The sequence below is a fragment of the Argiope bruennichi genome, chromosome X1, assembly GCF_947563725.1.
Source record: "Argiope bruennichi chromosome X1, qqArgBrue1.1, whole genome shotgun sequence".
In the NCBI taxonomy this organism is placed as follows: domain Eukaryota; kingdom Metazoa; phylum Arthropoda; class Arachnida; order Araneae; family Araneidae; genus Argiope; species Argiope bruennichi.
In genome coordinates this window covers 90,638,168-90,661,235 of record NC_079162.1, presented here as the reverse complement: position 1 = coordinate 90,661,235, position 23,068 = coordinate 90,638,168, and the positions used below count along the sequence as shown (strand labels likewise).

The following is a 23,068-nucleotide window of genomic DNA, read 5'->3' as shown; positions in this document are numbered from 1 at the left end:
GTCCACTACTAATTTTGGGAAGTTTCAATTCTGGATTAAATTCCTTTACTACAGTTTAATCTGCAGTGGAATATGAGATTTATTATTGAAATTAACTGGTATAAAATTACAATATATAGATTAGTTTATTGTTTCCTAAATTAGTACTTGTAAATTGTATGCTGTTGTGAAATATCAAAATCGCAATGCCTGATAAGAAGTCGGATGATCCCTTGTTTGAGATTTGATTCCACCGAAAATCCGCCAAGTGTTTAGCCTTGTTCATGAAAGTTTGGAGAGTAGGATGCTATTCTCGGCGTCTGATCACAGTTCTGAATGACGAGGGGCGTCCAAAAATGGCCGTCGCCTTGCTTCAACTCTCATAATGATATTATGAGGTATCAAAAATGTGTGTAATTAAAAGATAGTTGATATTTTAAAAGCATTAATTTTATTTATCACTGAAGATTGACATAAATGTAATCATAATATTTTAGAGATGTTAAAATATGCAAATTCGGCAATCAAAATATTTTATTTTTGTCAGCTAATACAGTCTGAGAATATTTCGTCGCCTGTTCAACTAAACCGTTAATTGCCATTTTAAAACTAAAAACATATTAATAATACTATAAAAACAAAGAGAAAACTTGGTCTTTTGCGTAAGAGGCATGATTCCAAATTACATACTTTCATAATGAATATTTATTTCATAATTATTCACCTTGAAAGTTCTATGACCAAACTTTTTCAATACGAAACTTTTATTTTTTTCGTATTTACATAAATGCCCTGAAAAAAAAAAAATCAAATATGGCTTTTTAGGAAAGTTGCTTTGTATGGTTTCATTTCAGTTTGAAGAGATAACAAAATCTTTTCAGGCAGTTACTCAGTTATTATTGATAATAATAAATGAATGTTAGAAAAGAGGATCATTAAAGTAGAGAAGTAATGATATGATTAAATTTTGATCTGCGATTTCTTGAATTTAGAATATTTTTCGGACCTTAATCAAACGCATTTGAGCAACCAGTCAGAAGATCGTAATTTATTGTATAACAAAAAAAGTAAGTTTTTCTTTCATCTCATGTGGTGAAAGATTTATATTGATTATAGAATGAAGGCTTATGTTTCAATAAAGGGAAACTACAGATTAATGAGATATTTAATCAAAGTAAAAGGCAAAAATCTTAGATATAGATATCCTCAAATGAAACAAAAGTTATACTTTCGCCAATTTTTGACATTTTTTAGCATTTAGAAAAAAAAAAAAAAAAAAAAATCTGCAGAGAGAAAGAAATTTGAATAATTTATGCAGCTCTATCACACAATCAATTCTACATACAATTAATTTTGCATTTAATACTAAACACCTCAAATGGACAGAAAATAGAAAAGTAATTCTGTTATTAACATGTCATTTATATTTTTTCTTTCAGTGCTTTAGGGTGTTAAATTCATATTTTCTGACCTCCTGACCAAACAATTCGGTTTTTACTTGCTTGTATACGAATTGAGGAAATATGTAATCGTCAAAAAAGATTCGGATTCCATATTTCAGACCTCTCCGATTCCGAAAAATGCATATTTTGGCACCATGCCAGTTTGCGAACACGGTAATTCAAAAACGAGTCGAGTTCAAATTTTGAAATTTGGTATATGAAATTACGGCCGATTTTGTAGATTTCTGTAAAATTTTGAACGAAATCCATTCACAGGAAGTTTCTGGCTGTTCGAGTATAAGTAAACTCGTTAACTACAACACGAAATCAGCTAAGTAGATAAAATTTGGTACGCAAATTTAGCATTTAAAATATAGATATTAACCAAATTTTGAACTAAATTCGTCAATCGGTTGACCGTCTGTCGATGTGTGCGTTGGCTTGCATTTAAGCGCAATAACTCATAAAATGCAGTGACTTAAATCAATGAAATTTGATATGTTATCTTGTGACTTTGGTGTCTATCGGCTGGCAAAAAGGTATCCAGAATGCAGTCTCGTGATAGATTTAGCAGCAATGTTAGATTCACGTCAAAGATCGATATTTCGTAACTGCCATCCTCAAATTCTGAAATTCTTCAAATTGTCTGCCTGAAATTCGCTGCCTAGCATTCATTCAGTTTTAAAATTTTATGCGGCATGAAGGGGAGGGGTAAGACTTATAGAAGAGTATTCCAGAAAATTTCAGAAAGACCAATTCCGTCGATTTATTATTGAAATCATTTTTTATTGAAAAAATGATGAATAATTTCATGTTTAAATATGGCTTTTGTATTTCACTTATTTATGATAAAATATTTTTTGCAATTTGAAGCTAGCTATATAGATATACATCTAAATACAAATTACCACTATTTTGTCGGGATGCTTTTAATGTTTGATATATATTACTTTAAAAGAAAAGAAAAGAATAAGATAAACTTGGGAGGATATTTCGGGAGTAGATTTAGATAGAGTGAATTTTAAATAGTAATATTTGCTTAGGGAAATGAGTAATTCCTTGATCATCTTTGAAATAATGTCAAGAATACATTATATAACTTTCATTTGAGAGCAGTGTAAATTGAGCAAGCGAGAGCATCCTAAGCTATCTCCGAATTTTAGGCTGGTGATTTCAAATTGACTTTTAAAATATTTAAATATAGAGCATGATTCATTATTCCATCAATAAATAACAAATTACCTAGCCCTGATGCTCACATTCCCCCTCCCTCCACATATGAATCTTTCCGACGCCCATCCGAATTAAAAATGCTATTTTTTTTTTTTTTTTTTGTAAATAAAAGCGTCTCGGGCTTGTTTGTCATTGGATTCCCTGAGGAAAGCTTTTTTTTTTTTTTTTTTTTTTCTTTTGCACCAAGAACAAATTTTTCCTGGCTGAGCGTTTATGTAATCCAGCTGAACTAAGCATTCGTTCCACATTTTCAGGTAAAATTGAAAAAGAAAACATTTTAGAAAATTTTGCAGAACGTTTTACAGCACTCAATTATGGTTTTTCCTACATAATTTTTAAATATTAATCTTATTATGTTGTGTTAGTTTTGCTTTGCTTTCGATTCAACTTTCTTTAAAGCATTCAATCATAAATTAAGCTGTAAATTGGAATAAATTTACTAATTTAGCGATATGCTTTGATTTATCACTAATATAGGGAAAAATAATCAGTTTTCTATTACTATTTTGTTGGTTTCGTACGATTACGAAACATTTTAAAATGATAAAACCTAGAAAAGCAAGCGAGATTAAAGCCAAACAATTTTTAAAATGTTACCAAAATACAAAAACAAATTTTAAAACAAGTATCTGATGAAAACTTGAGTTACGAATTATTCCGATGATTTCTCGATGTACGAGCTTTTATGCGCACTTTAATTTTGCCATCTTGCGTTTTCATTTTTATTAAAAAAGAAGATAAAAAATATTGAACTTCATATTCGAATTGAATACCAAACAATAGTATTTTTTCTTCATATTTTAAAGATGTACGAACATTTTTCGGAGATATTGAAAAAAGTAATTGAATTAAAGAGGAAATTAGAGTATAATTAGTGTGAACAGGAGCTTTTTTTCCTTGCAGCCTATTTTGTCATAAATAACTTTTGCGATGCTGGTTTAATCAAAAATTTTTGTCTAGACCAAAAATTCCTAGTTGTCATGAACAATCTCAAAATCAAATGGGGAAAGGGAAGGGGAATGAATAAATGAGGAAATTTTTAATTTATGATAATTATTCGCTGAATAAAAATGGCCGTAAGCAAGAAGATTCTTACCAGTTTTTACGTAAGTGTATTAAAAAAAGTTGAGGAAATGGGGGGGAAAAAGGTTTTGATCGTTTTTATGATTCCAATCATATTGTGTGCGACCTCTCTTCGGCTCGCTATGTTAATGCATATATTTTTTATTGTTAAATATTTTCTTCCATATCGAATAATGATTCATTATGGATTTGAAAAACTATTTCAAATACAGGAGCTAAAAGGTTGTATTTTGGTTCCTGAAGTTGAGAATAAGAGAATGTATAAATTTTGTATCTAAAATGTAGATACTAATCAAATTTTGAATCAAATTCATCAGATCTGTTTTGTAATCAGGTTTTAGATAAATGAAATCTGGCATGTGATCTTGATATTAAAATTGTAGGTCCGCTTTAAAGGACAGGCAAGTCTGTAGGTCAAAATTTACAAGTAGATCTGTAAATTTAGATTTCAGTCGGTTGAAGAAAAGGCACCCACAATGCTTTTTAATTTTTTTTACAACGAAGCGCAAAACTTTTATGTGCGGATATCGGAAAATAAAAATATAATCTCTTGTATCTTTAATGCACTTGCCCATGATCCGCAATTTTATGGGTTAAGAGGATGGCGCTTTTAATATAGAGTATTCTAATAAGTTTCGGGGAGACTATTTCCGTGGTAAAATTGAATTTAATCAATGTGTTTTCTTTTTTAAAGTTAAAAAAACAAGATATAATATATTTATTAATGATAATTCTTTTAATTTCTGTTCCTGTTTAATATTAAATTTGAATGCTTGAACATTTTTATGTCCATCATATTAAAAGACGCAAAGACCGAAAGAAATCATTAGCTACTTCATTTTTTTACATTAATACATAAAGTTTAAAGTAAAAAAAAAATAAATGATAGCAAAGTATATCTTTATCTATTTGATTTTATATATATACTAGCTGCCTTTGGTGACCAGCCGGTTCTCCAATCTTAATGCTCGTTAAAATTTTAATAAATAAATATTTTATGTAATTCCTACTTTAATAGCTTCTTCATTAAAATATTTCAAAATTTCAAATTTTGATAGTCATATAATTCACTCATAATATTTATAAAGACCTTCAGTCATAACGTAATATGCATCTCTCTAATTTTCTGTTAGCTCCCGTAGAATTTTAAATTAAAGAGGAAATGATTAATCTGCAATTAATATAATATTTTTTACTGAAACAAAGCATTTTTTTTTTAATAATATGATTACGGAAAACAGGGTAACTGAGCATTTAAACTTTATGGGCACTAAAGAATATATTTCTTAATTTATGTAATCTCAAGAATTTGTCAACAAAATTTTCTCAGATTCATCATGAGCAGATCGATTAATTAACAATGTTTGATTTTAAATGCATCAAACACTAAGAAAATAAACAGAATCGTTTGAAATAATCGGCCGAAAATGTGTTAAGCCTATTCTTGTTAGCGTGGGGAAACGGAAGCCTTACTATTAGTTTTTAATTAATTATTAAAATTCTAATTAAAAATTCAAAAAAAAAGGGGGACATCAGGTGCACATTTCCGACCTCGAAGGTATGCATGTACCAAATTTGGTAGCTGTAGGTCGAACGATCTGGCCTATAGAGCGCCAACACACACATTGAGCTTTATATATATAAATGATTACATATCTAAGATAAAGAAGATCGACCGTAGTGCTTGTATATATTTATAAAATATAAAGATTTAATGATGTGGAGCTGTTTAAATAATGACATTATATAAATTGAGTTGATAATAACAATGTTAACAAATCGAATGCAAATAGAAGCTATTGGAATTATCTTCAAATTATAGAACGAATATTAGAAAATAACCATGCAGGTAAAATTAAAGGCTCAACTAAGTTTAATTCATGTTATTTTCTTGTCATCAGTAGTTTACCAATGAGGGGGCCATATATTTTTTACATTGCAATTTTTGTGTTTAGATTTTTTTATGATTTTGTTTTTAATTTCAGGTTGTTGCCGAAGGTCACTGCATAATGCATGGTTTTTGCGGTGAAAATGATTTTGGTGACGCAACTTGTTCATATAATGGCACTGCAAAACGCTTAGAAGATGAAGAAGCATTAGAAACTTTACGAGATATTTGTCCTGACATAATTCGAGGTGCGTTTTCTACTTTTCTTTTAGTAACTAAAGAAATTTTCTAAATTTTGGTTATTGCTGTCATTATTAGTAATTTTTTTTTCCTATGATCAGTAATCTATGAATGAGCAATTTTAAAATTCATGTTTATTTCTGTGTACATTTTAAGCCATATTATATGCATAAATTATGATGAAAGTGCATGCACACATACACAGTTGTTCAATTGCATTATGATGAGTATATTATGATTTTTGAAATTAATGCAGTTCTCAGTAAATAAGTTACCTATATTGTAGGTTTGATACTAGTACATTGTAATTTCAATATTTTATTGTAACCATTATGAAATGTTAGTCTTGAGAGACTTAGGCATTCAACAAAGAACATTGAAATGATCTCTCATCAATCTAGTTGAAACTTGAAGAAGCATGTGTAAATAACCTGAGAGAAATATTCTGTTAAAAATATATCTACTATTAAAAGTATTTTTTTTATTATTATTATTTAAAGTACTTATAACTAAAAGGAGGTGATGGAATACCATTAAACCATGCAGGAACTGAATATGTTTATTAAGAACCGATACTCTTGGCTTAGAAATTGATTTCTTAAACTCATTCACTCAAAATCTAACTAATTTTCAGGTACATATTATTTATTCAAATTTTGTGCATTACTGGGGCTAAAACTGAAAAATTTTTAATGAAATTTTGGAAGCTGAAATGTTTTAGTTATAAACTGCTACTAATTCAACTATCATTATTTGTTCAGAAAATGATTGAATTCTTTTTTTTAATGTAAATTTCTTTTGTCTTTTCTACTGTAATTTAGAGTATGATTTTGTTTTTCTGCATGAGTCTATTACAGAATATAAATTATTTACAATTCTGTATTTTAAAACGAAATTTAAGAAATTTGGACTAAATGTATTGTGTTAAATGATTATTTTCTGTTGTCAAGAATTAAAAATTTTATATTTTAATTTCTTTTCCATTATTAATTTTCCTCTGATTATTTTTCTTCATTTACAGAAACAAATGTGTTATGTTGCAGTCCTGAGCAAATAAGTCAATTACAGAAAAATCTTGAGATTGCAGCAACATTAGGGCTTGCTAGGTGCCCATCTTGCTTATCAAATTTTAGAAAGAATTTCTGCCAATTTGCCTGTTCGCCCAGACAGAGTGAATTTTTAAAAATAGAGAAACTCGGTGAAAGTGATGAAGGCGATATCATTATTGAAAAACTGACTTATTTTATGTCTCGAAGGTATGTTTCACTAACTATTCTATTTCTTTTTCTATGCTTTGTAAACTATTCAAATTAAAACTGTTTGTGGTTTATTATAATCGATTTAAAATTGCCATAAACTCTTCCACCCTAAGGTATCAAAATTGAGATTTCTATCTCAGCTCGCAACATCCGAATGCTGCTGCTGCTGATAATTTTTCTTTTGCACTAACTCTTTTTGGAATCTTTTTTTTCTCCCAACATCTACATCTCATTCAAGTATATTTTTCTCTTAAAACTTTGTGATATATATTTTTATAAATTTATAATTTTTGTACAATTTAATGCTTTTTCTATGCACATATAGTTCCATTGTATTAAATTATTTTTATATTGTTTATTTTATCTGTTGATTTACTTTTTAGTGATGAAATATTTTCTCTTTAGTTATGCAGATGGATTGTTTGCTTCTTGTAAAGACATTCAAGGTTTGACTCCAGGTTCAACTGTTTTGGACCTCATGTGTGGAGGATGGGGTCGTGAATGCAACCCTGAACGGTGGCTAAATTTTATGGGCTCTACACCTGCTGATGATGGCTTTTCCCCCTTTGAGATAAAATATCATCTAACTACCGATCCCGAATTGATTATAGATGGAGAGAAGTTTCATCCCATGAATGAAAATACTACATCGTATGTATTAAAAAGATTTTTTGAAAAATTCTTATATAAATTAATTGTTTAACCCTTTAAAGGGCCAATTTTTTCTGCTCATGGTATATTAAAATATTTTTAGAATTGAATTTGCCTTAAGAAAAGGGATTCATTTAATTTATTAGATAAATTTAATTTATTAAAGATTTTTATTAATTAATAATTAAGTAAAAATCAAGGCACGCCATTTTCTGTGAAATAAGGAGCTGAAGCATCTAAGCTTCTGTCTTATTGAAAAATTTGTAAGAACATTTGCTAACCTACATAATCCCATATAAAGATTAATGAATTTGATGGGAAGCATACTTCCCACGGCCCTAGAAAGGGTTAAGATGCTTTGTTGTGTTTTGCGATTCAAATTGAGAGAAGTTTCTTCATCTTTATGAGTTCAATGTTTTTTGGAAATGCTAGATTGGAACTTTTTTGAAAGTTTAAGAAAATAATTTATTTATTTTGAAATATATTGAAATACACATTTTTCAGTTGTTCTGAGCGTCCTAATCCTGAATCTGAAGCATGTACTTGTCTTGATTGTGAAGCTGCTTGCCAATTAAACATAGCATCACCTCCACCTTTACCAGCTGAAAAAGAAGAATTTACTCTTTTACACCATGATGGCGTGTCAGTTTTATGCCTCATTATATTTTGCTTTGTCACAGCCTTTTTACTTTTGGGATTCTTTTACTTCAAGATTCAGTCAAGAAAATCATTACGCTGTAAGTTAAATTGCAATTTGGTACTTGTATGTTTTTTGCTTAATTTTTTTAACATGATTAACTATTCTCAATTTTTTGCATTTAATTTCATTACATATTATACTTTATATTTTTCACTTAAGGGCATTCATATATTTATCTTGTTTTGTGTATGATTGCGAGTGTGTATGGAAACTGTAGAATTAAATTTTATATTCAAAGTATTTTTTTCAAATTAATGTTTTCAGCTGACTTGTAAAATTTGACAACATGTATGTTATTTAAAAAAAATATTAATTTGATAATTTCTTTAGTTGTATGTTTTCCTTGTTTTTTCAATTAGTGTTTAACAAGTACATGTTTTTCCTATCCTTCCACATAATGTTTCACTTTGCTTTGTTTTTTTTATAAACTTTTTCTAAAACACGATTTAAATGTGGAAAGATATGTCAGTGAAATGTTTTCTTTATCTATTGCAGTTTACTGCAAAAAGTGTTTTTTAAATTTAAGATTTATTATATTAAGATTATATTTTTTTAAAAAAACTCCTTTTCCCCTTTTTCCCAATTTTAAATATGAAAAAACTGTATTAGTGAACTGTATTTGAATAAGAGTGAATGAAATTCCAATATTAATACTGTAGTTTCTGTCTGGAAATAGTTTGTCACATTTACATTTCAAAGAGCAATCCATTTTATAAAGTTCCTCAAAATCATATTGTTTTTTTAGTTTTACATATTTAGTTTGATTTTGTTTTGAATATTTTCTTTCATTATTTTTTATCTAATTTTATATTGTTTTCCTCACTAAAAATTTATGAGCTATCATTCTGTAGATTCTTTTTATAGCATTATGTTTTTTAGCTTAGAAGCTTTTTGATTATGAATTTACCAGAGGCAAATATAATCATATCCCTCTTGTGCTCCTACTTTAATATATATTTCAGAATTATTCAAATAAATGGTTTAAAGCTTTTCATGTATTTTATTTTTCTGCTTTACTCCAAGAAGGAGAACAAAAACTTTATTGTAGATGGATTACTGATCATTGTTTATAAAATAGTTATAGCTGTAACAATATATTAAATGTAGATTTTGTGTTGTTTTCAAAATATTATTGGTTTTAATGACTAATGAACTTTTTACTATATTTAAGTAACTTAAAGTTAATAATTAGCTTATCAAAAGATCTCATTTGTTTTCAAAACTTTATATAAATGGGCATATAAAATAGAATTTCACCTATCTTTCTTCATCGTGAGAGCTTCCTTTATTTTTGTGCAGGTTGATTTCAATTCTCTTTCAAAATTGTTTAGAATGTGAATAGTCACCTCAGCTTTATTTATATTTGTGTGTGCTATTGGCATATTTCCTGATGAAATATTTGTATATTTCTTTCAAAATTTTTTTTTTTTACTGATTTTGTTTTATTCCTGCTTCCTCCCCCCTTCCTTTTATAAAACTTTATTTTATTCTATGGATGAATGTGCTATTAGTTTTGATTTGTGATTTGCTTTCAAACTAGTTATGTTTTTAAGGAATAATCTAATCGTTTACATGCTTTCTAGGGATTGCATTTTCAAAATGCATTCCATAGAATATTTCATTTTATAAAATCTTGTCCTAACTTGCAAAGTAAAACCTACTTTTGAACAAAAATTATTCCCCCCCTTCTTTGCTTTGAAGCATTACTGGAAAGTTTTTATATTTTCAAATGTTATTGTGATTGAGCATTGTTATTACAGTGTGCGTGGTTGTGTGAATGTAGAATCTTTACTTAAAATTGTGTTTTGTAATATTCATTAGCATGTAATCTTATGATGAACTGTAACTTATTCTCTGTGAGAACAATTATATTAATGAAATGTCACTTAGATGTTTTTAATATTTAGTGACCTGCAGTGCTCAATACACACCATGCTGTTTCTAAAATTAATATAACACATTTTCTGTATAATGGAGATTTTTCAGTACTATATTTAGATTTTATACTGCTTTCTAAAAGCCTGGGGTTTCTTTTTTTGCATTGATTCTGTTATTTTATTTTAAAGCTCTAATGCTGTTTTATTCATTTTGTTTTGGTTTACCTATATATGCTGTGTGGCAATGTCGGAAAGTACTTACCTGCTTTCTTATTAATGTGATACGCATTTTTCTAAAAATAATTGCATGCAATTATATGACAATTTGATATTACTCTGTTGCTTTATATTGCACGTTTTTTCTCGGATACAAGCTTAGTTGTGTATCTTTCTGCTTTGTGAACTTTTTTACTTCATTATTTTCACTGGGCTCTGTTGTAGATTAGCATAGCTCTCTTAGATAAATTTATTTGATGCTTTAAAATTTTGTTTATTAAGATAAAATTTGTGTACACATATATATTAATTGATTATATTCAACTCTTCGGCATACAATTTAAATTATCTGTCTCAGCTGTAGTTCGCTACTTTTCTTTAATTGTAATATCGTGAAAAGATTTGATGCTGTTGGGCAATGGAAGCAGTGTGTATTCAACACTGCAGATTAATTTCGGTACTCAAAGCTGTCATGTAACTAGAATTACCCCTAGCAGGTGAACAAGAAGTTAAGATGGAGAGAAAAGGATCATCTCATCGACCTTTGATTCTATTGAAATCATGTTCACCGTCTGCCTCAGGGGTGGACTTGGGCTCTTTAGAGGAAGTGGAGCCCCTTCGTTCAAAGCGGTCAAGTACGTCTTGCTAACATTGGTGCTGTTAATTTCTATTTTGTTCCAACTAATGCTCTCCATCCTTGCACTTTTCATAAAATGTTTACTTTAAATAATATATGTTAGATATAATTTTCTTATTTATTCCTACTTACTCTTTTTATGAATGTTACTTTTAATATAACAATTTTATCCAAATAACTTTCATTTTTCTTGATAGATAAAAAGATACACAAAACATATCTTTTTAAGTACTAATGCTTGCTTGCGATGAAGAGCATTTGTTTAGAACCTGCTGTTTCCATTTTCTTTTTGCCTAACTAATATACTTTTCTGTTATGTTGATCTGTCTGGTTATGGATTATCTAATGGCTACTTACAACCATAGATGGTTTTGAATTTTCTATTTTCGGGAATTTAAAAGAATATTCGTCCTTGAAAAGGCTTTTTTTGCCTATCAAATTTGAAATATAAACCATGTGCAAAATCCCATAAGTTAATATTTGTCAATTTCCCTTGCTTGGCTAATTATCTTTTGCTGTATATGCATTAAGGAAGGGGGGGGGGGGAACGGTGCCCAACTTTTAAAAAAAAGTTAAATAAGGTTTATTTTCAAAACTGTATGAAATTTTTTCTTTGTTTAGTAATATAATTTGTTTATCTTAAAGAGACGTGTTTCCACTGATTACATGCTTCTTTAAAATTCTTTGTCTTCCTTTAGAATTGAAATAAATATTGTATTGATAGAGAAACTAGCAGTGTATCAAGTAATTTTGTGCTAGAGTGGATGGCTTATTTCCTCCTCTCTTCACGATAGCATATTCATATGCGGAACTTTACTCTTAGTTCTCTCTATGCAATAGACATGCATTCCTATTTTTATCTACTAAGAAGAGTAGATGATTTTATATAGCATTTATAGTTTTTGAAACAAATATGTAGATTAATTTACGTTTTATAAATAGATAATCAGTCATTAAGTTAATTTAATTTGCATGTTATGCATATTGAAGAGTTTGGTTGTAATAACAGTAGGTTATAAAAATTTGTTATTAAACTGGGTAAATTTCTGGGGCTTTATTTTATTTTTAAGTAATGAGATTCTTCTGTCCTTTTTTTATATTTTATATTTATTTTTTGCAACATTCATGTTAGTTGTATTTATGTAATTTAGTTGTATATTTGTTTTATTTTATTATTATTTTTGCTTTGCTGTTGCCTTTTTGATACATAAATATTCATGTCCTGCTTGCTTTTTGCTTAAATTTGCTCCCAATGCAAAGGAGGTTATAGTAGATTTAATTTCAGTATTATGAATTATTGAAATTAGAAATGCTGCTTATATAGTTACAAGTAAGTTTACTTAGTTTCATCGAAGAATTGTAATTTCACTGATATAATTTTTGATATTGCAAAATTGCGGGGGTTTCTGCAGATTTCGAATAAAAGCAGTCTTTACAAATTGAGTTATTCTGTAATGTTTGCATAAATTGATATCTTTTGACAACACTATTGGAATTTATAGCTTTAACAATCAAAACTACCAACGTATATTTTTGAGTAATTTCTAACAAATATGTACATTTGTAAAAAAATTAAGAAAGCAAACTTGAAGACATAAAATAGCAAAGAGGGAAAGCAGAAAAAAACAAGCAAAAAGGACGCTCTCCTGGGAGGGAAGAATTAATTAATATTACATTCATAATCAACATATTCGTAATATTAAATCTGTTGCAAAAATTTCTGTTGAACCACGATTCTGTTTAAGGAAGAAAAGGCAACCTTTTATTTTCCGCTCTGTCTCGTAGTGATGTAATATCGGCGAATTTTGGTGTTTTCAAGCTCAGATAGGTGTGCTTTGGTGTGTGTGTGAAATGGTGTTAACCCTTTCTTGTGCATCTTCTATTTTTAATTCATTTTCCGTTTTTCTTCATTTTCATTAGTTTTCCCTTTATTTTCGTTATTCATGAGCCTCTCATTGTGAAAAATAACAAATTAGATTAAAATCAGAGAACGAAGAGGTATTGGGAACTCGGAAGCCCAAATGGATGAATCGCTTGCTTCATTGAATAAAAGTTAGGATTTAAATCTTTAAAAATCCTGTTTAGTTAACTCAATATATAACGAGAAAAGCTGATTGATATTAATGTCAAAGAACCTTATGGTGGGAAGAAATAAGTTAATATTTTTTTTGTCAAGAATTACTCTATTTAATTACGAGGTGATGTTATAAAAATCTTTTAAGTAATATTTTCTTGCAATTTTTTGTGAAACAATAAGCAGCAATAAAATTCCCTGTAAATAATGAATGTAGAACAAATATAATTTTAAAAGAGTGTGATAATTCCTATTTTGTAATTTGTTATGTACTGGATATTTTCCCAACTGTGCCATTTCATTTAGATGTTAGTTTTTATTTATATTTGATTCGCATTTCAGATCTAATTTGTATATTTTAAAAAATCTGTTTTGTGATTTCACCATTAGATCACTGTCCTGTTCAAATTCTTTATTAATTGTATCTTACTAAATTGTCAATTTGTGTGCTGTTTCTTGAATTGTGAAGTTTGCACTATTCCCAGTTTTTATATGTATGCTGTCTTAAAACTTCTTTCATGCTTCATTCATATTTTGCAGTATCTATTGTATAATACTGATTAGTGTGTCAGAATTGATTTTTAACTAGCAATTTTAAATGTCAGTTATATAAGTTTTTTACAAGTATCATATTTTTTAAATAGCATGTGTAATTACAGTGCTCTGTAAATAAAGGGAAGTTATCTGGTAATTTTTGTATGACTTCAAAATTATTTTGGATTACAAACGGGAAATGTATTCTATTGTTTCTTGAAATGGAACGAGTTTAGAAATTGTTTTATATTCTTAAGTCGTATACTTTGCGTTTATTTTTTATTTTCATATGCTTTAATGATTTGTACTTCTTGAAATTCTGCTTTTGGGTTAAATTACTTTCATTTTTTATGCATTATGAATTTTAAAAAGCCTGTGCATAAATAGTTTTTTCTAATTTTAATTTTTTCTCCCCCCTATAGTTATTCCTAGTCAAGTGGTAGAAAAATCGCAGGATCTCACCGATTCAAAAAAAGAGAATGGGGAAACAACTCATCAAATACCAGATACTGAAATAATATCAAATATATCTTACCTGCAGAAACTGGGTGCTGCAATTGAAAGATATTTAGAGGAAAATTTTTGTCAGTGGGGTACTTATGTTGCGGAACATCCACTACCAATTATGACACTTTCTTTGATTGCTAGTTTTGCTCTGGCATCTGGCTTATTGTTTCGTTTTACTGTTACAACTGATCCAGTTGATTTGTGGGTATCCAGAAGCAGTCAGGCTCGTCAAGATATGGAGTATTTCAACAAACATTTTGAGTAAGTTTGTTACATTATTTCTTAAATTGTGTTTAAATGAAATCGTTTTGGAATTTGTTTTAGGTTAATTTGCTCTTTCATTTAAAATGTTTTATCATTTTGAATAACTGATGTAGGTTTGGATGAAACCCTGTATCATTTTCTGCAGATGTTTATGAAATTATATTTAAATGGGTTTTTTTAACAGAACATTTTTTAATGTTGCCTTCTTTGTTTGATGATTCAGATTTTTTCTAGTGATCCGTTTTATTTTACCTTGTTTTTGTACTATTATAAATAAATAAGCAATAATTGGGATTTTTTAAATGCTAAAAATTAGATTCCATAGTTTATTTTAAATTTTTATAAAAAGTGTCGGTCTCTAATTCTTAAGATAAAAACTGTACTTACAAGTTTGTGTCAGCCATGTAAATGCTGTTATGTTTTTATATATTGATATCTTGCATTAACTGTGAACGATTATTTTAATGTTTGTTTTTTAATTTAATTATTTCCCAATTTCTTTTAAAGGTAAAATCATATTATGCAGTGGAAATTGAATTTTTGAACTTTCATTCTTTCAGGCCTTTTTATAGAGTTGAACAAATGATAATCACTCCGAAGAACAAAAGTTCATTTGTTCAAAGTATAAAAGAGAAAAACCAGCTTAAGACATATACTTGGGGCCCAGTTTTTCATAGAGATTTTCTATTGGAGGTATGTTTTTTAATTTTGATTACCGAGTTTAAATTGATATTTTAAATTCTTATAAGTTCATAAATGTGTAGATTTTTTATTTATAATATAAAGATTATTACAATAAAAAAATCTGCTGCATATTTCAGTGAAATAATTTTTATCAAATAATGTGTGAAAATGATAATTTTAGCTTTTTTGAAATTCTGTATTTTTCATTATATCTAACTAAAAAAACATGTTTGTCATTAAGCGATAATAAACGTTCATTCTTGTCGATGCAATTTTCAAAACGCACCCAGAAACAGTGAAATTCTTCAATGCCACTGCAAAACGTATTTATTTTTACTGTAGGTAGGTTTACTATAATGTTTGAATACGCAGATGCATAATTTATACCGTCAGCTATTAGGCGGTAGCACGATATTTATACTGTCAGATATTAACGAGGAAAAATTGGTGTTCGTATTTGCTTTCATTTTATAAGTAAACATTGCTAAATGAGCATTTTCTGTGTGCTTTTCGCACTCTATTATGTCTTCATTATATTCTTCATCGTTTAGAATTTCGTGGATTTTATCGTCTACCTAGGATAGTTCGTTTATTTTGTCTTGTAAGTGTTCAAAGCTATATTTTAAATCAGTTTTTTCACTAGTTGAATCATTCCGTTTCGTAATGGCGGCGCGCATTGTTGATGTTTACGTTTAAGTAAATCAAGTTTCTCTTTAACGATTGACATTATAATTCGGGTTCGTATAGAAAGTTTAAACAGACAAGTTTAGTATGACTTACCCAAGTATATTTCGGCACCAAAATGTGTGGTTCTGTCAGGATCAAATTAGACTGTAAGTATCAAAACACATAACTTTATTCTTCACAAACACAACTAATTATTTACAGCTGTTGCCAACTGCGCAACAGAAAAAATTGATATAATCTCGTTTCTTACAAAGGGTTCTTTTTCTCTGAGTAATTTTTATTTATGACCTAATTTAATACCTTAATTTTATTAACATTGGCTAAGTTTCTTCTGAACTGATCACTTGTAAATTACGTGTGCTCTGTATTACATTTCTAGTTTTATGAATATTAATAATAAAGATGAATGTATGTTGGTGCTCTACAGGTTGAGCCGTTTGATCTACAACTACTAAATTTGGCACATATATACCTTGAATGCTGGGGATGTCTATCTCGGAGTGATTTTTCTAAAATATAAATTTTAATTAGGCTTTATTTAATCAAAAATTAACTTGAAATTTGACGTTCACTTCCGAACATATTACAAATAAATAAATTTTACATTGTTTTTTAAAATAAAAAATATTTTCTTTTTAGTGATACCAATTTAACAGAGCAAATTTCTGCTGAATTTTTGCAATTTTTAAAATATTTTTTTACAAATAAAGAAAAAAGGTGGGAGGGTTACAATATCACGAAATTTAGAAGATATATGAACCGATATTTACATTTTTAATAACACAATGGTGTTATGGGACAGTATCCATTAGAAAGGTTCTCGTATACAAATAAACAGAACTTAACTAAGACAGTTAAAATAACTTGACTTTAATGTCAAGCAATTTGGCAGAATCATGGACATGAAGCTGAATCTTAACGATTTATTTGGAATGAAATATGATCAATATTCCTGGCATAATCACTTGAGGTGACTAGTAAACGAAAATTGTAATCTTTATTATGTAATTTTAGTTTTTGATGCTAATAGGTAATTATTCTTACATAAGAGACATTTTTAATGTTTACTTCTAATATTTTTAAATATTTTATTTCTTAACATTAAAGGTATTGGATTTGCAACTAGCAGCTGAACGCCTCGTGGCCAAAAATAAGAATAAAACAGTGACTCTATCTGATATTTGTGTTGCACCTTTAGCGCCACTGAACAAGAACTGTGCTATTCAAAGTATATTTGGTTTCTATCAGAATCAAAGGAGTTTGTTGGAAGACAAAAATTTTGATTATCTAGGTCACTTTAAAGATTGTGCTGGGTAAGTATGTCATATTTTCAATTTTTTTGAAGTATCCATGGAATATTAAATATTTTCTTTAGTTTTGGTAAGCTGATGTTTTTAATAGTAATAAATAATATATTAAAAGGTTATAGCATTTTTTATATATCTAACATTTTCATTTAATTTCTCATAGCTTTGTAATGACGCATTTTATTTTATTTTTCTAAATTGAAAATCTTTTGTTTCCCCTCTAGAACTATGGGTGAGATGAAGTGCTATGCTCCTTATGGTGGTCCTCTTCAATCAACCGAAGTAGCTTTAGGTGGTTTCCATAATTCTGAGTACCATTCAGCCACTGCATTAATTATTACTATACCTGTTGTTAACCATTATGAGCAAGCACTGAATGAAGATGCATTATTATGGGAGAGAGTGTAAGCATATTTTGTTTCTATTTAAAATTTGTGTTTAAAGAAATCTTAATGTAGGGGACAATTCCTTTGTAAGAGAATGTCAATGATCGCTTACGTTTTTATTTTAATTCATTGGAACTAAAAAATAATAAATTAGTGCTTTTAATTTGGTAAAAGAAATTTGTGCTCTTTATTTATAAGTCGAATAAAACAAAGTTTTGTAGAATCTGTGTGACAGTCATATTACTACATATGTATGAAATTCAGAGCCTATCTTAGCCTACTTGGGGCCCAGGGCAAAAACTTGTTTGAGCCCCCCCCCCTTTCTGCTTCACTTTTTCAGTAATAAAGAACCGAATTTTATGGAGTTATTTAAATTTTTCACCTCATTATAGATATATAACAAGAAAATTGACTAGAACCTAAAACAGCCATAAAGCCCCCCCCCCCACCAATTGTCCGACGAAATTTTATTAATTTTCTGACAATTCTATGTCCATCATTAAAAGGATATAGCACATTTGAAGAGCCAAAATTCGACAAGTGCTATTTAAATGTATAATTAGAAAGACATTTTTAGCACTTTTAATTAATTTATGAAAAATACCATAGACAAAGTCCTATTTAAGGATTTACGAAATATAGATTTTTTTTTGTGTGTTCATACGATAGATTAATGAAGAAGCTAACATAAAACTGACGGATTTTACAGTGTACTTATATTTTGTTTAAAAAAAGTTTATTAAAGAAGGAAACGTAAAAGAAAGTTTCTGTTTGATTTGGGGTCCCCCTCTGATGTGGGGGAGCGGGACAACTGCCCCGTATACCCCTGTCTTAGTCAGGCTCTGATGAAACTCACAACAATAGGTAGTCAAAATTCTTTGTGATATTTTATTCCATTGATAATAGGGCATTCATATTGCTCCTGACCTATTTACTACTGTGCAGTTTAAGCTATAATTAATATAAATATTTTTGGACTGAAAAATATAAAACTATATAAATGCAGTTGTGAAAAAAGGGCGATAAATAAAAATATCCGTTTAAAGTTTCGTTAGATTTGAGTATAAGCATTATAAGTTTGAAACTGAGGATTTTACACTTTGTGAAATTTAATCAACGATGTGTGCTGTTATCTTCACAAATTTTATGTTATAGATTATTAGTTTTGATGTATATAGACCTAAATAATGTTTTCAATACATTACATTTTACATTTGATATAATGTGCAAGATAATGCTATACTGTATTAATTTTCATATGCACCATTTTTCTAAAACATACCAAGAACAGAACAAGAACAACACTGTTCTTCGTGTTTTAACTTTTTACTTAAATCCCGAAAATTCTTAATTTTTTTTTATTCATTGTATAATTCATTTCGGATTTTATAAATCTCTACACTACTGTGATCATAAATATATCCCTTATGCAATGTGCAGTAATTTGTATACGAAAGGTGCATTTGACTTACTTTATGAAGCAAAAGAAGCTGATAGTAGAGTCCCTACCCAATCCTGTTTAAAAGTTTTCGACAGACTTATACATAAATTAAGCACATATTTTGAAAGAGCATGGAAAATCCTGCAAATGACACCATTTTCATCAAGATGTCTACATTTGAAGCTGAACTACAAATGCTGAAACCTTATCTAAATGCAAAATAGAATTGTCTCCAAAATCTTTAATATTGAATATCGGAAGTACCGTTTTATCTACAGTCTGTGAAATTTATCAAAATTTCTTCAATTCCATCAGCTTTTGAATGAATTTACAATACACTTCAAGTTGAAGAGAAATTTAGCATTTCTTTTGCTATACATCACTGAAATCCATATTCGTCAAGAAAGGAAACCCGCGACGGGGTATTGTTTTTTTCTGATTTTAATTTCTTTTACGCCTTAAATCATCTGTTTTAGTTACGTTCAAGAAAGAAAATTTTATAGTGAAATAAGAGAAAGGTAGAATTTTTATTAAGTTATAAACACAATGAAAAACAAACCGACAGACATCTCTAGATCTGAAAGACTTCGTATTTGCGAATTTGCATACATTCCATTTATCTACCATCCTTCCATTTGCGGACATGATGAATGCCGATTTAGAGCAACGCCGATTTCAGTGATATATTGCAAACGGGACTAAATTTCTTCTGAACTAGAACACAGATATGGTTTATTATAAACTCATTCCAAAGCTGATGGAATTAACAAGTTTTTGGTAAATTTGACAAACTGTAGCTAGAACGGTATTTGCGACATTCAGTATCAAAACTTTTGGCGACAGTTCGGTTTTGCATTTTGACAAGGTTTCGGTTCATGTATCTCGGTTTTAAATCCAAGTATCCTGATGAAAATGTTGCCAGTTTATAGGATTTTCCTTTCTCTTTTAAAATGTGCTTTTATATTTAGTTTAGATTATTCATAAAGTTTTATATTTATGATTATTTCTCCGATTAGTTACATATTCACTTTTACCGTTTTTAAGTTATGGGTGGATAGAGATAGAAGTTGGGTAGCAATAGTGTTTTCTGATCCACATGGGCTCTTCTATAATCCTCTCTGTTTGGCAAATTACATCAGACTCATCTTGTGTACATACCCTGCAATATGCTCATATATAGCTTTATGGAATTCTTCCCTCTTTAATTTGTTAACCTTTATAACTTCTCCAGTTGCTATGTAATGCAATCAATTGATCTGGAGAATGGACTGCCCAGAATGTACCCTAGTTCTCAAATAATGTGAGGAATGTAAGAATAGGCGTGGATTTGTAAAGGAAATTAACAATGTTATATCTTGGAGGATTAGGTAGTGTTGGAAAAGGGAATTGCATGCACTTTCTTTGAATATTAAGGAATTAAAACAGGCCGGTCAAATTTAGTGTTGTTATATTCTATTTCACCCTGACTTGGCAGTATTGTAAAAGACAGAAAATGAGACGCTCGGCGTTAGGAAAGAGTTTCCCATCAATTTTGACTTTAAAAGAGCTAAAATGCTCAGAAATTTATCAAATAATATCATAAATTACAGAAATCCTTTTTTTTATCAGTATGTATTTAAAATTATTCTCAAGTTAGAAGTGCTTATCTGTTAAGTATTTTGTAAATAATGCGAACGAATAAAACCAAAAGATTAATATAATGAACTCTACTTTGGCTAGAACTGGTCTTCAAGGTCAAATATTTGACGTTCTTTTCTTGTAAGTCTCCGCCAACTTTCTTCATTCACTTCGCAACCGTTATTATCATCATTCGTACTTTTTTATTCTCGCTTTTTTACGAGCTGATATTTTTGATACTGTAAATCACATTAGTAGTTATTAGTTTTGATTGTTGAATATTTATTCAATTCGTCATTTCTATTCACTTCTAAAATGTCTGAAAAAGTATTATCACCGATTACGCTGTACACACCTTCAAGACGAGTGAAACCAACAAAAAGTGCATCATGCAGAAGCATATTAAATGTTTATTCTCGACTCCGAGAAGAAACCCTCAAGATTCTATCAATCAAATGGTCGATAAAGTTTCGCATCTACAGGTGTTTCTCAACGAACAGTTTTCCGTTTGAAAAAAGAAATAAAGGCATCCAATCCTTTAAGTACCCCTGGAAAGAAGGGACCAGGCTCAGTAGGTAAACATTCAAGTCTTTTAAAATATGATGATTTTACATTATCCTATATTTGACGAAAAATCCATGCATTTTTTCTTAGAAATGAGATCCTAACATTAAATAAAGTTAAAAAGATTTGAACGATGATACAGATATCTTTTCGAAAAACATTAGAAGAACTACGCTTTACAGAATATTGAAAGATTTGGGGTTTTCTTTTGAAAAACGACGAAACGAAATGAAATAACTTTAATGATTTATTAAAATAATGTATTAATAATATTGAACAAAATAATGAAAATAAGAAAAAAATTAATTCTCTGATTTAAAATGATAATATAATAAAGTTAATAAATATTTACTATTTGGCGAAGAATTTGCGAGATAAAGTTTCGCCAGCTATCTGCATTTCTAGTAACTTTGTACTTTAAAGCAACTTGGTACCCCTAACAACGACTGCGATTCGGCCTCCCTAGAATATACACTACTGCCAAGTTAGAGTGGAACAGAGTAAAGAATTGTTTCATTTTTAGTCAACTGTATGTCCCAAAGAAATTGTTCTTTTTTTTATAAATTTTTATCATTTTATTTCAGTTTTATAGATTTCCTTAAGAACTATCGATCTGAAAATCTGACCGTTGCTTTCAAAGCTGAGGTAATAATCTTCATATTTATATTAATTACTCTTATTTCTTATATATTTGAATATATTATAAAAAAATGTTCATCTGTATTTTTAGAGATCAGTTGAAGATGAATTAGAGAGAGGAAGTCATTCTGATATCCTCACTGTTGCCATAAGTTATATTATAATGTTTGTATACATTGCTGTGGCCTTAGGTGAAGTTAATACATGCAAAAGTATGCTAGTAAGTATGAATTCTGTCTCATGATTCTTAAAAATTAATTAAATCCAGTCTGTTTTGACTTTCTAGCCGTTTCTTCGTATTTATATACTTTTTATTTTACGGCCTAATTTCATTATTCAACTTCTTTATCCATAGTTGATTTAGTAAATCTTTTTACATAACGAATCAATGTATAATGGTAAGCTTTATTGAACTCGAAATGCATTTGTTATAACTTGGATTCGTTCGGAACATTTTTCAAAGGTAGACAAGACTTTTTTTTTACTGTAGAACTTTATAATTCTATTAAATCTTGCGTTTTGAAGGAAAATGATTTAACTGAATACTTTTACGCATTGCCTCACCTTTTGTAATTGCATTTGTATAGCAGTCATGATTACAGTCTACATGATTGTTTCATTTATATATTTATAGTAATTCATTTACAATATTACTTATGTGTAAACCAATTGAAAATTGTTTTTATATGCTGAAATCAAATTTCATTTCTAGAAATCATTCATTAGTAATGGTTTTTTATTTTTTCAGGTCGATTCCAAAATCTCACTAGGCTTTGCTGGTGTTTTTATTGTGATTGTTTCAGTGCTGTCATCTTTGGGAATATTTTGCTTTGCTGGTGTGCCTGCAACCTTAATCATAATTGAAGTCATCCCCTTCTTAGTTCTTGCTGTTGGAGTTGATAATATTTTTATTCTTGTACAAGCCTATCAGGTACATATTTTTTAATTCTTGTTTTATTTTAAAGTAATAAATATCACGCAAATTAAGATTTGTGATTTTAAAATTTCGAAGGTTGTAGAATGAAAAAAAAAGTTAGAATAAAATTATAAGGTAATCAAATTATTTTGGGGAAAAATCCACATTCAGTGAAATATAAGGCTTGTTTTGTCGTTGATTTAAAATTTTTCCGTGCGAATGTTTGCATGTGTCTGATTGTGG

General features: G+C 28.9%; 1 protein-coding gene across 3 annotated transcripts in view; it reads left to right on the top strand.

Moving 5' to 3' along the window:
- The window catches only part of LOC129959104 (NPC intracellular cholesterol transporter 1-like), a 47,122-nt gene that overhangs the window by 9,128 nt on the left and 14,926 nt on the right, over positions 1-23,068 (top strand). Inside the window, exons 2-13 of one of the 3 annotated variants that reach the window (XM_056071918.1) lie at positions 5,723-5,873; positions 6,887-7,121; positions 7,530-7,775; positions 8,280-8,512; positions 11,066-11,203; positions 14,236-14,581; positions 15,145-15,277; positions 17,063-17,268; positions 17,487-17,666; positions 21,855-21,915; positions 22,001-22,129; positions 22,658-22,840. In XM_056071918.1, the coding sequence (XP_055927893.1) occupies positions 5,723-5,873; positions 6,887-7,121; positions 7,530-7,775; positions 8,280-8,512; positions 11,066-11,203; positions 14,236-14,581; positions 15,145-15,277; positions 17,063-17,268; positions 17,487-17,666; positions 21,855-21,915; positions 22,001-22,129; positions 22,658-22,840 (2,241 nt within the window). Of the gene's footprint in view, positions 1-5,722; positions 5,874-6,886; positions 7,122-7,529; positions 7,776-8,279; positions 8,513-11,062; positions 11,204-14,235; positions 14,582-15,144; positions 15,278-17,062; positions 17,269-17,486; positions 17,667-21,854; positions 21,916-22,000; positions 22,130-22,657; positions 22,841-23,068 lie in introns of all 3 variants that reach the window. The other 2 variants (XM_056071917.1, XM_056071920.1) reach the window with 2 other exon arrangements.